Source organism: Falco punctatus (assembly GCF_963210335.1).
Source record: "Falco punctatus genome assembly, chromosome: 2".
Classification (NCBI taxonomy): Eukaryota; Metazoa; Chordata; class Aves; order Falconiformes; family Falconidae; genus Falco; species Falco punctatus.
The window spans coordinates 77,767,815-77,780,724 of NC_137581.1; the positions used below are offsets into that span (position 1 = coordinate 77,767,815).

Consider the following 12,910-nt stretch of genomic DNA (forward strand, 5'->3'; position numbering starts at 1 on the left):
ATGCCAATTATTTTGCAAACTGAGGCAACAAATGGTCCAGGTTTGTTTGAAGGACAAGACACACAGGAGTGAATGCCTTCTTTTTCAATTAACTGCTGAATCCCACAACCAAGCTTGACAAATCTAACCAAGAATTTCTCAATTGTGCTCTTATATTGCAGTGGAGTTGTTAATTTACTTATTAAAAAGTTTTACACCACCCAAACCCAGGGGATAACCTAGATAAATGCTTTTCACGCACTGATTTCACAGAAGCTATAGTGTTTTTAGCATGCTGAGGGCCAGGCTGCACTTGATATTTGAAGGGATATGATGTGATACAGTGATCCTTTCTCTTTCCCACATGCTCTGCACCCAGCTAGTCCATGGTGTTAGGAAATGGAAGTGGCTCTTCATTTTGTCCACTTTAGGATGAAATACTACAACAGGAGCTAGAAAAGTCAGATAAGATCTGAGTGCCTGTAATCAGCCAATTCTGCTGCTGAAATAGGAAGAACAGGTTGAGGAGGTGGCTTCACTATGATATTTCTCAGCTCATTTTCTCAATAACCCTGGAAAATTACTGTTCTTTTCTTCCTGATCATCTGTATCACATTGCCACTTTTCTCCAAATCTTCTTAAATAATGTTAGTAGACTTAGGGGAAATGCATCTTTTTTTTCCTTGCAATTTTTGTGTAAAGAGTCTAACCTGCTGGCACAATGACTCTTCGTTCATTGGTAGTCATATTTGGGGGTGGAACATGCTTCTCTTCCATGTAGTTTCCATAGTTCATCCCAACATTGTCTGAGCTGCTAACCATTTTCCCTCCTTTTGCCACGCTGCAGTCATCAGGAGAATTCCTAGACAGAGAACAGAGGTGTGTTTCTATTATTATTCCAGCCCCTACTAATATCCTCAGCAAAGAATCATGCTGAATGAAACGGAAAAAAGGAAACTTGAGCACCAGCACTGGGCTGTCATTGGAAAACTCAGTACCTACCACCCAATGACTCTGTTGATTCATTCAGTTGGCTCAGAAAAAATGACCAGCCTCGATGGACTATAGATGTATTTCTATTTTCAAAGGATCAGGCTTCTATATGTCTCCAAACATATAAACACTAACAATTTATTTCCAGAGACTAGGCTAGAATGGAGGCTTGTTCATGGGCTTGTTGAGCCTGATGGCTGCAAGTAGCTGCACTTCTTTCTCCAAACATCTCACAGACAACTCAGCAAACACAGAGATGCAATTAACACAATTTTTCTGAGGGAGAACTACTTTTAGTTGTCATTGTCCAAGCCTTGGACAAGCCTCATCCTGGACAATCCTGGACAAGCTGTCCAAGCCTTGGACAGCTTCCCATCTCCACTGCTGTCACTGTTTCATCTGGGCCACGCTCCGTTGCACTTTATAACATGCAATGTAGACACACTTCTATGTATGGCTTACAGAAAAGGAACATTTGCCAAAGCCATGATTCAAAATACCACACGCATGACTGGAAAAACCTTTCAGCTCCTGACTAACACAGTCTCCATGGAACTGTAGTCAAGAAATGGAAATCTGCAGAGGATCTGCAACCAGACACCTCTTTAATTTTGGCTTTGCTTTCTGAATAGAGTCTTTAGGTTTAACATCCCACAGGGGGTTCCCTAATGGCATTTTAATTGCATCACAGTTTTCTTTCTGGCAGACACAGACATATTTGTCCCTTAATTTAATGTCTACAACGTGTTTCATCAGAGAGAGAATAATTGTTACAAAAATCAAAATAAAGCACAGAGCCACGGGGAATACCTTTAAATGTAAAGAGGCTGTTTGGCAAGGGAAGGAGGGTGTTAGCTGGGTTTTGGTTTCTTTACTGATACTACATTACTAACAAGCTTTCTTTTAGTCCTGCCATTTAACTCCTGAAACTGTACTATGGTCTTACTAAACAGGCAGCAAGTCAAGTTGCAATGTTCCATTTTGGTTTCTTGCAAACCAACTACTTTGTAGACTAAAGAACCAAGAGACCCTCCAAGACCCAGACTCTGGAAGCATGTTTCAGGATCTGTCTCCTGCCCCACAAAATGTGTTTTACCCAGAGCCTCTTGCTCTCCCCAGCTTAGAAATCCCAGCTCTTGCTGCAAGCGTTGGGCAATAATGTCACCGTAAGCCCACCAGTGGTCAAAATACAGGTTCCTTCCCAGAGGAGTTTTGCTATTGTTTGAGGACAGGAGAGGAAAAATAATATACAGTTTGGACTGTCTGCTCAACATAAGTCAAAAGGATGTGGCAGATATTTTATCTAGTGCCCAAGTGACTTGGCTGAGTTGACTGCTCAGCACTGCCATGGGTCAGGAAGTAATGCCATTAAAATTCTCACATCTGTTTCAAAAAATAACTAATACTTGCAAAGCTGAAAAGAATTAGTATGCATCTTAAATACTGAAAGTACATTTTATGTATATCCATTTTTTTCTGTGCCGTGTTACTGCTAATTTTACTATGTTGTGTTAATGTATACATTTTTTAAAAAAATAACTGTCGATGGCTTTCAGTTTAAAAATAAGATGTATCACAGAAACCATTCAATGGGTACTGTCATCTTCTTTAGGAGAAGGAACATGGCCTTGAATATTGTCTGGGAAATGTTGGCTTCACATACCTTTTTCAGGTATAAAATATTCTGGGTGCTGCATAACATATTACATATGAAATCTGCCTTATGTAAAGGTCTTACGACTGCTTTGTCATCCACAGGACTGAAAAATAACCACAAGGGAAGATACAGTCAGCACATGGTCTTGCCTGTCATTGAGTGGTGGTGAATTTAGCCTTTCCTCTCAGAACCAGAGTACCTGGGCATTATTCTCTCCGGTTTAACTTTTCTATCCCGCTACATATCTCTGAATATAATTCTGGGATGCAGCTTATTTCTGTCTAAACAGTAAAACAAAGTAACATTTCCTTTCAGACGTAAACAAGTTGAAAAAGAGCTTTGGTAATGATTACTTGTGACTAAAATGTTGGCTTTTTCTGTTTACCTTTAACAAATACAAATGGCATATATGCACAAGTGAGCCTGCATACTAAATCATGTATATTTGGAAACATCCCCCAACTCCTGCCCTTATACCTGTGCAGATGCCCACCCTGATTCCCAAGGTCAGCTATGTTACAAGGCAAAAGGAAGAACCATTTGGTGCATTCACTGACTTTTTAGGGATGTCTTTGGGTAACAGAAAGCTAGCAGCATCCTTTGGCTTAAGTGGCACAGTTACTTTGTTTTGTTTTTCTGTGAAAAGGAACTTAGGATATATGCACATCAAAGTCTTGCTGCTGACATGAAATATCATATCAGTATTAGCCTACACCACTTCTACGGGCAATTGTGCATTAAAAACACTCTTGTAAACACTGAACAGTAAATGATGTGAGAGATCCAGCAGTAGCACACAGCTTTTGGCAACCTGACAGGGCTTCTGAGCTGGTTTTCTGATCTGAATACAAACAGACGGGGGTGGGGAAGAAGATCATAAATAAGTCATAACTTTTCATTAAAATGCAGAAGCAGATGGTCAAGGGTTTTGTCCCATTAGTTTACTGGGTGGACAAGAAAATCACCAGTTCAGCAAATCTTATAAAAGACCATGCTTAACTTCAAGCATTTAAGCAGCTCCATGGGAGTTAACAGACTACTCAGGTACTTCAAACTGAGTATGTGCTTATGCATACCACTGAACCAAGGCTTAATTCAAATGGCTGGAACGGACTTCTACAGTATAGAAAGCAAAACTGAAAATGCAAGCAGACACTAGAAAAGGGTATTTTTAGTGCCCAGAAAAACAAGAGAGTGATTGTCTGCAAAGGCTTTTTTTAGGACTTTCTGTGAGTCTGCTTTATTTCTGAACCACCAGGGGAACAGGGGCAGTGGAAAAGCAGCTTTCAGAAAAGTGTGCCCAGTGCAAAGGGTGCAGCTTTGCAGTGATTCATCCTCAGCTCCAGGTCTGAAATGAAACCAGAGATATTTTTCTTCACAGCTGCATGTTATTTTTACCCTTTGTAAATATACTGTGTTACACCTGGAATTTACAAAAAAAAAAAAAAAAAAAGTGGAAAAACTACAGTCATGCTACCCAAGAGCACTTTGTCCATTCCTGAGCTGATTCAGCTCTGATTGCTGATAAATGTCTGTCGAAGAAAATATTCCTCCATGGGTCTTGGACCTGGAAGCCTTGCTTTTATTCAGGGCTATTTAGAATCAAGCTGATTTGACAGTTAAATTTAGCACCCACTCCTACTGAAGCCGATTGGAGTCTTGCCAAACATTGACTGTGATGAAAGCAGATGTAAGTTCATAAATAAGTGTATGAAACACATTTTTTCCTCTTTACTATGCTACTATTTTCTCCATGTGACATAAAACACCTGTGTTGTGTTAAAATGCAAGGTGTCAGAGAAACACAGATTAGGAATCAGCAAAATTTTACATGATCTCTGTGGCATTCCCATCATATAAAGCCCTCAAATGTTTCTGAATTTCAGAGGTAAATAAATGAGAAAAAAATATTCTCCAAATCACTATGTATCTTTATAAGTTTATTTAATAACCACAGCTTGGGTAACTTCCTTACAGTGGCTACTTCTAGAAAAGGGGTCTCAGGAGTGTACAGTGGTGGAAGGACATCTTTGAAGAATTTTATATGCGTGGTCCCCACCCAGTCCATGGCTGGTCCAGTCAGAGGACACACTGAACTTTTTTCTGTGACGTTCTAGTGAAGAAACCATAACACTGCCCTATAGGATACAGATTCCTCTCCCATTTTGTAACACCACTGATCTAAGAAAGAAGAAAACAGCCCCAGCAGGGCTGCAATGTTCCCACCCTGTCTTGTGTACAAGAGGGAGAGCTCCACAAAGCCAGCTCCCTCAGTTAATTTGGGCCAATATATGTAAATTTATATTTAATCAAAATAACATCATGTAAAGGTCAGCTCATACCTAGTACATTGCAAAGCATGCTCAGGCTCGTCTTCATTCACTGCAACTATTCAAGTTGTAGTGAATTTCGTCAGCGCTTCCCCCTTCAAAATGGTTTGTCACTGAAAAAGTGGCCCATTAAGAGAAAAACAAAACAACTTTTAGATTTCTTACTTTGAGGTACACTGCTGTTTCTTAAAGCACACCTGACTTACTTTTAGACTACAACCCTAAACTCTTTTTCCTGCCCCTCTCTACACCCTCTTGCTCTTCATGAATCAATGGGAATCACATCTGCTGAGACCTGCTACAGCAATGACACACAAAGATGGGCCTTGCGGATCCCTCTTTGGGTTCCCCTCTGGCAGCAATCACTGGGAACAGCCTGACCCTCCCCGGTGAGAAGGAGCCCATGCTCCCCAGCCCCTGGACTGTGGCTGCATCAGCGGCTTTGCAGGGCCCCAGGGGCTGCTTCCCGGGCACAGTGGTGATCCCCATGGGTGCTCAGTGGGACTCTGAAAAGCACTTTCAGTGACGGTATCAGAGGCCCCAACACTTTCTTTGACAGAGCTCAGCTTCCACCATGCACACTCATTGCTCAGCACTGCAGTTGGGTGCTGCTGCCCAGCTTCCGCACATATACCAGGCTAAGCCTGGAAGGACACCAAGCCCTCTGCTCCGGCACAGGCACCTTCCCTTAAATCTGCTGCATGACCACCACTACACTTAACATGCTGCAAGGAAAACAGAGGGGTTTTTTTCTCCTTCTAAGGCTTCTTGTGAATGCAGCATAAAATTCCCTGCAGAAGACTCCAGCATAGCAGAGGCATTAAAATGCCAAAAAATGCACATAGGTCAGAATGTCCCTGGGGTGCTCACACAGGCACTTGTGCAACTGCTTAGCAAACTGGGTTGGGGAGCCGCTTCCCCAGCAAGTATGCAAAAAAGTAAGTAAATGGGTGGATGTGTAAGTAACTCAGTGCTTAGCTATAACCTGAATCACTTCCCCACCCACGTGGGTGGCTGTGTGAAGGAAATGCTTGCCCACAGGTAAGGGGATGACCAGGGTGGGAGCCAGCTGCCGAGGTCTGTGGAAGGAAGGGAAGCCCCTCAGGACCTGCACTAAAGCTGGCTTGAGCTGATGCTGAAGCTACAGTGACAGCCTGTTTATCTTTGCTAGAAGGTAAGTGTCAAAGGCAGTCCTAAGAAGACAAAAGAGAAAAAAAAAAAAAAAAAGGAACACTAAAGCCCTCACTGGGCCACACAGTCATGGAAGTGCACAGTTCCATGCAGGGCTACACATGGGCAAAAAACCTGGTCTTCAGCAGCCCCAACAGACCATGGCTGCAGAGGGACTGGGACTCGGGCAGCCCCATGCTAACACACCCCTGCAGCATCCAAACTATTCGCAGACATCACTGTGTGGGGTGCCCCAGGCTTGGTAGGTGCTCCAGGTTGCACGGGGCTGGTGCTGGGGTCACTCAGGGATATCACAGTGTGGCATGTAGAGGTGCCTCCTGTTCCTTCCTCTAGCGAAAGGAGAAAGCAAACACCACATGCCAACACAGGCAACATTGTTGGCTTTCTGTAAGCAAAACAAAAGATGCTGTTTATTGAGTTGTATACGCAGCAGCCGTTCATTTTCAATCAAACAATAACTTTTGCTAATTGAAACAATATTTTTTTTTCTTTTTTTTTTCTTTTGCTTAACTTTCCCCGTCTATCTTGTAGTCCACAGCTGCTTCAAGCCTTAAGGCCATCATGGCAAATTAAGGCAGTCAGCGTCTGGCTCACTAGAGGCCAGTCAAGCTATAAATATTACCAGCCTGGCTCTTTGTGTTCACAGTGTGGGGAAACAGCTGGTTTAAGTTTGACTGCACGTTGTCATTTCTCCATTAGTGCAAACACTTCAATATTTCTTATGTGTCAGGTTGGAGTGAAGAAAGGGAAAGAAGGGAAGGGGGTCACTAAAAGCCAAAGCTAAGAAATGGTGTTCTGTATATACATAATTTACAATTAGATTGCTGCCTGGGAGAAGGCTGAAGTCTGACATGGTGATAGCTAGGCCAAAGCCACAATGACTTCCCAGTTGGCCTATAGCTTTCAGGACCTATTTTCTCTTGTTTTTCTTTTATTATTTTTATAGAAATTCTATTATAATGGTAATGGATTACATTTCTCAAATTGTATTTCATTTCAAGAGCTTGTAAGACTGTTGTATTTGTGGTTTCATAAAATATGAAATACTGGGAGACAGGGCCCTTCCCAAACCACATATGCCTTCTTTTGTGGGCAGGGATCATATTGAAAGTTAGCAAAGTAGAGCATGCCAGGCATAAACAGAAGTGACATCTTGTATGGAAACCATAATCCCCCATGTCTGTGGAATGTCTGCTGATTTTCGCGATTAGCATTATCGGGCTGTGAGGCTGAGGGGTGCGAAATGGCAAAGCCAATGATTAGCCACTTTTCTTTTTCTTACTTACCTCTTGCTTTGTCTTAAAATGCTATTCTCAAACTTTAAATACCGAATACCCATACTGATACTACCCTGATCAAAATAAAACACCTACTAATGAAGGGCAAGAGGAGAAGACTCATCTCCAGACACACTGGGTCACAGAAAACCTGCCTAGACACAGTGCCTGTGCCATGCAAGACTGGGGGAACAACCACCAGCTCTAAGCGCTCTAGACACAGTAATTACTGCACTGGAAATAAAGCAGTAATGATAGCAATAGTCATAAATAATGACAGTGATCATAACTCTTGTGAGGTCCTATGTCATTATTTGAAGACTAATTCTCTATTTCACTACTCAGATGAGAGATGTTGGTTGCTTAGCACTTTGGAAATTTTTACTATCCTCATCTTCTTAAACTCCTGAAGCTAAGCACACAATTTAAACATCAGTGGTCGATCCAAAATGTAACCATGCCAATTATGAATGAACTGATCAACCCAGACTGGAAAGCTTCTTAACTAGCACCTGCCAGGCCAGCACCCCCTGAAAAGCTGCAATAAAGTAGCTGTAGTGGTGGTGAGCCGAGTTTGTTTTTCTCCTTGGCAACGTTTGCCTCAAGAAGAGAACCAAACCATGTGTGTGCGCGCACACAGACACACACACACACAAATATTAAGCTGGTAGATTTTCAGCTCAAAGAGGAACTTCTTGAAGTAGTGACACATAAAGCCCTACATGGAGAAGATCCTGAATCTGCGTTTTTTGCAGTTTGGTAGGCAGTCACTCCACCAACCACCCAGTCAGTGGGAAAAAAGATTATCAGTCTGAAATAACTAACACCATGTCTTTTTACACAAGATTAATGTTACTTTATATAGGCAGCTCCAATGAGTGTGCTAGGAAAGTCATCCTCTTAAGAGAGAGCTCCCAGCTTTGCTGTGGACTGACATAGTGGCTGACTCAAGCCCTTTGGAGACAGAGGAGAGCCCATTGACTGCAGTGGGTTTTGGACCACGCTTGTTGTTTAGTCTGAGCTGAGGCTTACCAAGAATACCAAGGCTGCATGCTGGTGGTACACCACCAGATGTGTAGGGATGGCACTGAGCCTCAGCCATGGAGTTGTGCTCCACGGATGGAAAAAGCCATGCCCTTGAAAAACAAATGATGTCAGATCAATCCTGTTTCTCCACATCACACACACACAAGGGGTGCAAATGCTCTAACTAGATCCACCAGTATCATGCCAGAGACTGAAGCACAATGCAGAGGTGCCTGATCTAGCTTAAAGCACATAAGTCTGGATCCTGGGAGCAGGATGGTTCTGTCATGGTGTCAATAAGAGCTCCATATGGATGAAAGCACCCTCTTTAGTGACTGGGAACATCAGCTGGCACATAGTTAGATTGCACAAGGTACCTTAATGGTACTACCCATTCAAATTTGCTCATTTGTATAGCACAAGATAGCTACCATTTAATAGACTTCACATCAAGGGGAAAATTAAAAAAAAACAACTTAAGGTCACTCTGGACTCTGGAAAGTCTTTATGTGTGTCAGATGCACTCAACCCAGCTAGTACAGAGGCTCTTTGATGAAAATTTAGAACAGTAACATGCAAAGGAAAGCGGTGTTTCCCAAAAGAGCCAGCACAAAGGATGCATTAAGTTATAATTTCATTCTCAAATGTTCTTCAAGCAACAATTGGTAGCACTTAAATCAACATTTTGCACATGATTAAATCTTAATGATAACTAATTATTTCTGGCATTTCTTTAAAATTTCTATATCAGCCAAGCTGATGTTGGAAACCTTCTGCTGTGCTTTCACTGTAGCTAATTTTCAAAATGCTTCCTCAAATGAAATCATCACACTGTTCACGGCAAGTGAAATTTATCTGTGGCCTGAATAAGACTCTGTGTTCCACTTCAGCCTCCCTTAAAAAGATTGATTTTCTACCAGTAAATGTAGCTCTTCCAAGCTAACTTTGTATAGTCCCACCCATGGGCACTGTGGAGTCCCATGGGTGAGTGTATTCAGAGAACACTGAGCAATCCATGGATTTAAATGTTGTTTAAGCAGTACCTGGGGCCTCATGAGAGCATTTTCACAGGAATGAATTTCACCCTAAATGCGTAACATGAATTGCATTCATTCATTGTAATAGAATTGCTCATACTTAATTTGATAAAATATATAAAGTACGATAAACAGAAAGTAAGTAACAGTGTGACATATGCAATCTCCGGATTTATATCATAGTGCTTTACTATAACAGGGTGAATCTTTTGGTTTGACTCAAAAGCAATATATAGCCGGAAACAGGTGAATTGTCTGACTATATGGTGGCACAAAAGGTCTGATTAGATTTATGTACCTGGAAGAAATATAATGGCTTTACTAACATAATGGATTTAAGAAACTCAATTTGATACCACCCGTGACAATCTGCATTATATATACAACAACAGCAAGGTAAATGACAGATTTAATTTAAACTTTTCTTGCTTTATTTAAGTTAGGCCCTGAGGCTATATTTTCTGGTGCTGTGCAGTTGGGTTTAGCTTTAAAAATACTATTATTGTTAAAGAAAACTGTGCAGCTAATCCCTCTGCAGCACACTGAAAATAACCCTTTAATTTCATTCTAATGTTATTTCTTCAGGAATGCCAGTTCTGAAACTGTTACGCTTTGAGATTTAACGTAGGGCAATTACAGCCAAAGTATATCTGGGCAAAGTCTTAGCAGAGTGAGTACATTTCTGCTTTGAGTGGGTACTTAATCGTTGATGTGTAAGGGGTTCAGTACACTCCTGAAATTTTATACCCCCTTCCAGATGACAGAATATATGGCCAGGAAGCAGCCTAACACAGTGAGAAAGAAGAGTTGGACAGCAAAAAAATTGTGATGCTAACTATTCTCTGGTTACCACTTTGTGAGGTCTGGAACCCTGTTTTGCATCCTCTTTACACCATATTATTCAGACCCAGGCTCCCACATAGGAAAAAGATTGCAGAGGATATTCTGGAGATCCTAGGGGTAGTACTTCTGCAGTTCTGCCATGTGGCTCTGGTATTTTAGATTCCTTTGGGACAACCCAGATTTTAAATGGGTGTAAACAGAGCAGGTACAGTTTTACTAAGAAGGAAAAGCATCTCTAAGCTCTCTAGTTACTGCATGTGTTAATTTTTAACACATGAAGCATTTTTAAGAACTGATCATTTCATTTAAGGAAATAAATTTATGGACTGCAAATGAGCAGGGTGGGGAAGGCTTCTGCAGAAAAGAAAATGCCAAGTAAGCTACAGAATGGCAGGGTACTGCTAATCTGTGTGTGTAAAGTGTGGCTGATATTATGCATGTGATGAACAGCAGATAGTCTGTCAGGAAACACCAATATACAAATGGCAAAGGGAGGACTTAAGGAAGGAAAAATCCGTTTTCAGATTTGTAGGAGATGCATATATTGCACGTACTTGTAGTGACTTCCATATTGACAGTACCTATCAGTACCACATCAGAATATTTGGTATGGTTATTTAGGAATAATTTAATATTGATAAGTAATTTTGTTGTATGCAAGGCTTGAGTGATACACATTTTTTTCTACAGCTGGCAGGAACATCTCATACTAGGAAGTATTCTAATTCCCAAAGTCCAATAACACACATGTATGTGCGTTCTAGAAACGCCACAACATATTTATATTTGTTACTTGGCAATGTTCTCCATTAAAAGTGTAACATTAAGATCTACTTTTTCAGGCATGTGTTAGGCCTTACAAAATAATGGTTCTCTGATGAAATAAACAGTGTATTTTAATAACTTTTTTTTTTTAATTTTTGTGTTAAGTATAAGCATGCAATATGTGCATGATTTTCTTTTTTGTTCTGTTAATCTATTTTTTTGGTAGTCTGTGAGTGATTTTTAAATTTTATTTTATTTTATTTTTTATTATGTCATGTCTTAGGAATTGTAGTGAAGTATGAATTTTCCTTGTTTTCTCCAGTTAGCAGCTCTGTATTGCTCTGTCAATAGGGGAGGTTGTCAAATCCAAGATTAATAAACGAAACCCTGCTTCCAATGCTGCAGGTTATTTTTAATTCAATACAGAAAGAATTAAATTCCTTCCCATTATATTTTCAGCCAGAATATGCCCTTTAGAAAACCAGTGTTCTGATAAAAAACATTTTGCAGTTCAGAGCAGTAACTTGTACAGCCTTTTCTAGGAGTGTAGCTTGTGTGCCAGCTCACGTGCTGGTTCATATTGGGAAAGAATGGCCATTGCTGAGCTGTTAATTTTCTAATGATGGCCACATTAAGGACCTCTGAGTGATGCTGTCCAGAGAAAAACGAAGAACTTGGTTTTCATCTGCTGCTCAGCTGATTTTCACTAAACTCCAAGTCTAAATGATAGCGTAGGTAGACCTAATGCCATTTTTTTTAGAGAAGAGGCATACAAAAATACTTCTTTTCAACCCCTTACTTCTGTAACAGTGGCAAAGGTGGTCAAGATGGTGCAAAAGTGTGTCACTGGTGTTCCAGATGCCTTGTGTCACGTCACAATTAACAGTTCTGCTGGAAAAGTATGAATCAATATTATGCCTCATGACTAATCAAAAAAGACTAATTTAAGGAAAATTCCACAATTCTCAGATTATACAGCCTTGCAAAAGTAGATGCCTGTTCTGCTAGTAACAGTACAGACAATATACCCAACCATTTTATGCAGGTAGTGTGGAGACCAGGATGCCTCTGAAAGAAAGGCATATAAATCTCTCCACAAAGGGCAACTCAGGCAGCCTAAAACACCTGCCGGTTCCTGTTCCTTTACTTCAGGTAGCCAGAATATCACCCTAAGTGATTCAATGCATGCACACACTAATAGAAAATAACATAAAGGAAGGAGAAATGATAGGCATTATAAAGATATTTCCAAATAGCCTGTTTAATTCAGGGCTTCTGAATGCTTATCTGTGCCTGGAAACTATTTTGAGTTCACACATACACGGTGAAGGTACCTTAGATTAGGGGAGGTATGGGTGGCAAGCCCGCCCTCCTCCCAACCTGAGTGCATGCCCAGCCACCAGGCTGTAAAATATGCTGGACACGAGTCTGCCCTGTCCTGCCTGCTGAAGTCCAGGCAGGCAGCAACACATGAACTACAGGTTCAGTAGAGAGATGGGGAGCCTAACTCCAACCCTGCAGCTGGGACACTGTTCTGGTGCACTGTGGTTCCCTGCTCTCTGGGTCACTTCTGTTTTTATCCAATGATGGCACAGACCCTGGGAGAGAAGCAAATGCACTGAGCACAGGACATCTCCCAGCTGCGCACCCCAAACACACACCCATCCACAATGACACTTTTGGGACCCTCTGGATAGCAAGGCAGGGCTTGCCTGCCTGCCCAGGCACCCTGCGGTAGCAGGGCTGCCTCAGGATGCCTGGCCCTCTCTGGACCAAGGCAGCCCCTGCAGGAGCCAGGTGCTTTAGTGCCTG

The 12,910-nt window shown here is 41.5% G+C and overlaps 1 protein-coding gene across 10 annotated transcripts in view; it reads right to left on the minus strand.

Annotated features, from left to right (window-relative positions):
- Positions 1-12,910, minus strand: part of ERG (ETS transcription factor ERG) — a 168,495-nt gene that overhangs the window by 18,594 nt on the left and 136,991 nt on the right. For all 10 annotated transcript variants that reach the window (XM_080376638.1, XM_080376637.1, XM_080376636.1 and 7 more), the window contains one exon: positions 690-841. In XM_080376638.1, the coding sequence (XP_080232764.1) occupies positions 690-841 (152 nt within the window). The remainder of the gene's footprint in view (positions 1-689; positions 842-12,910) is intronic.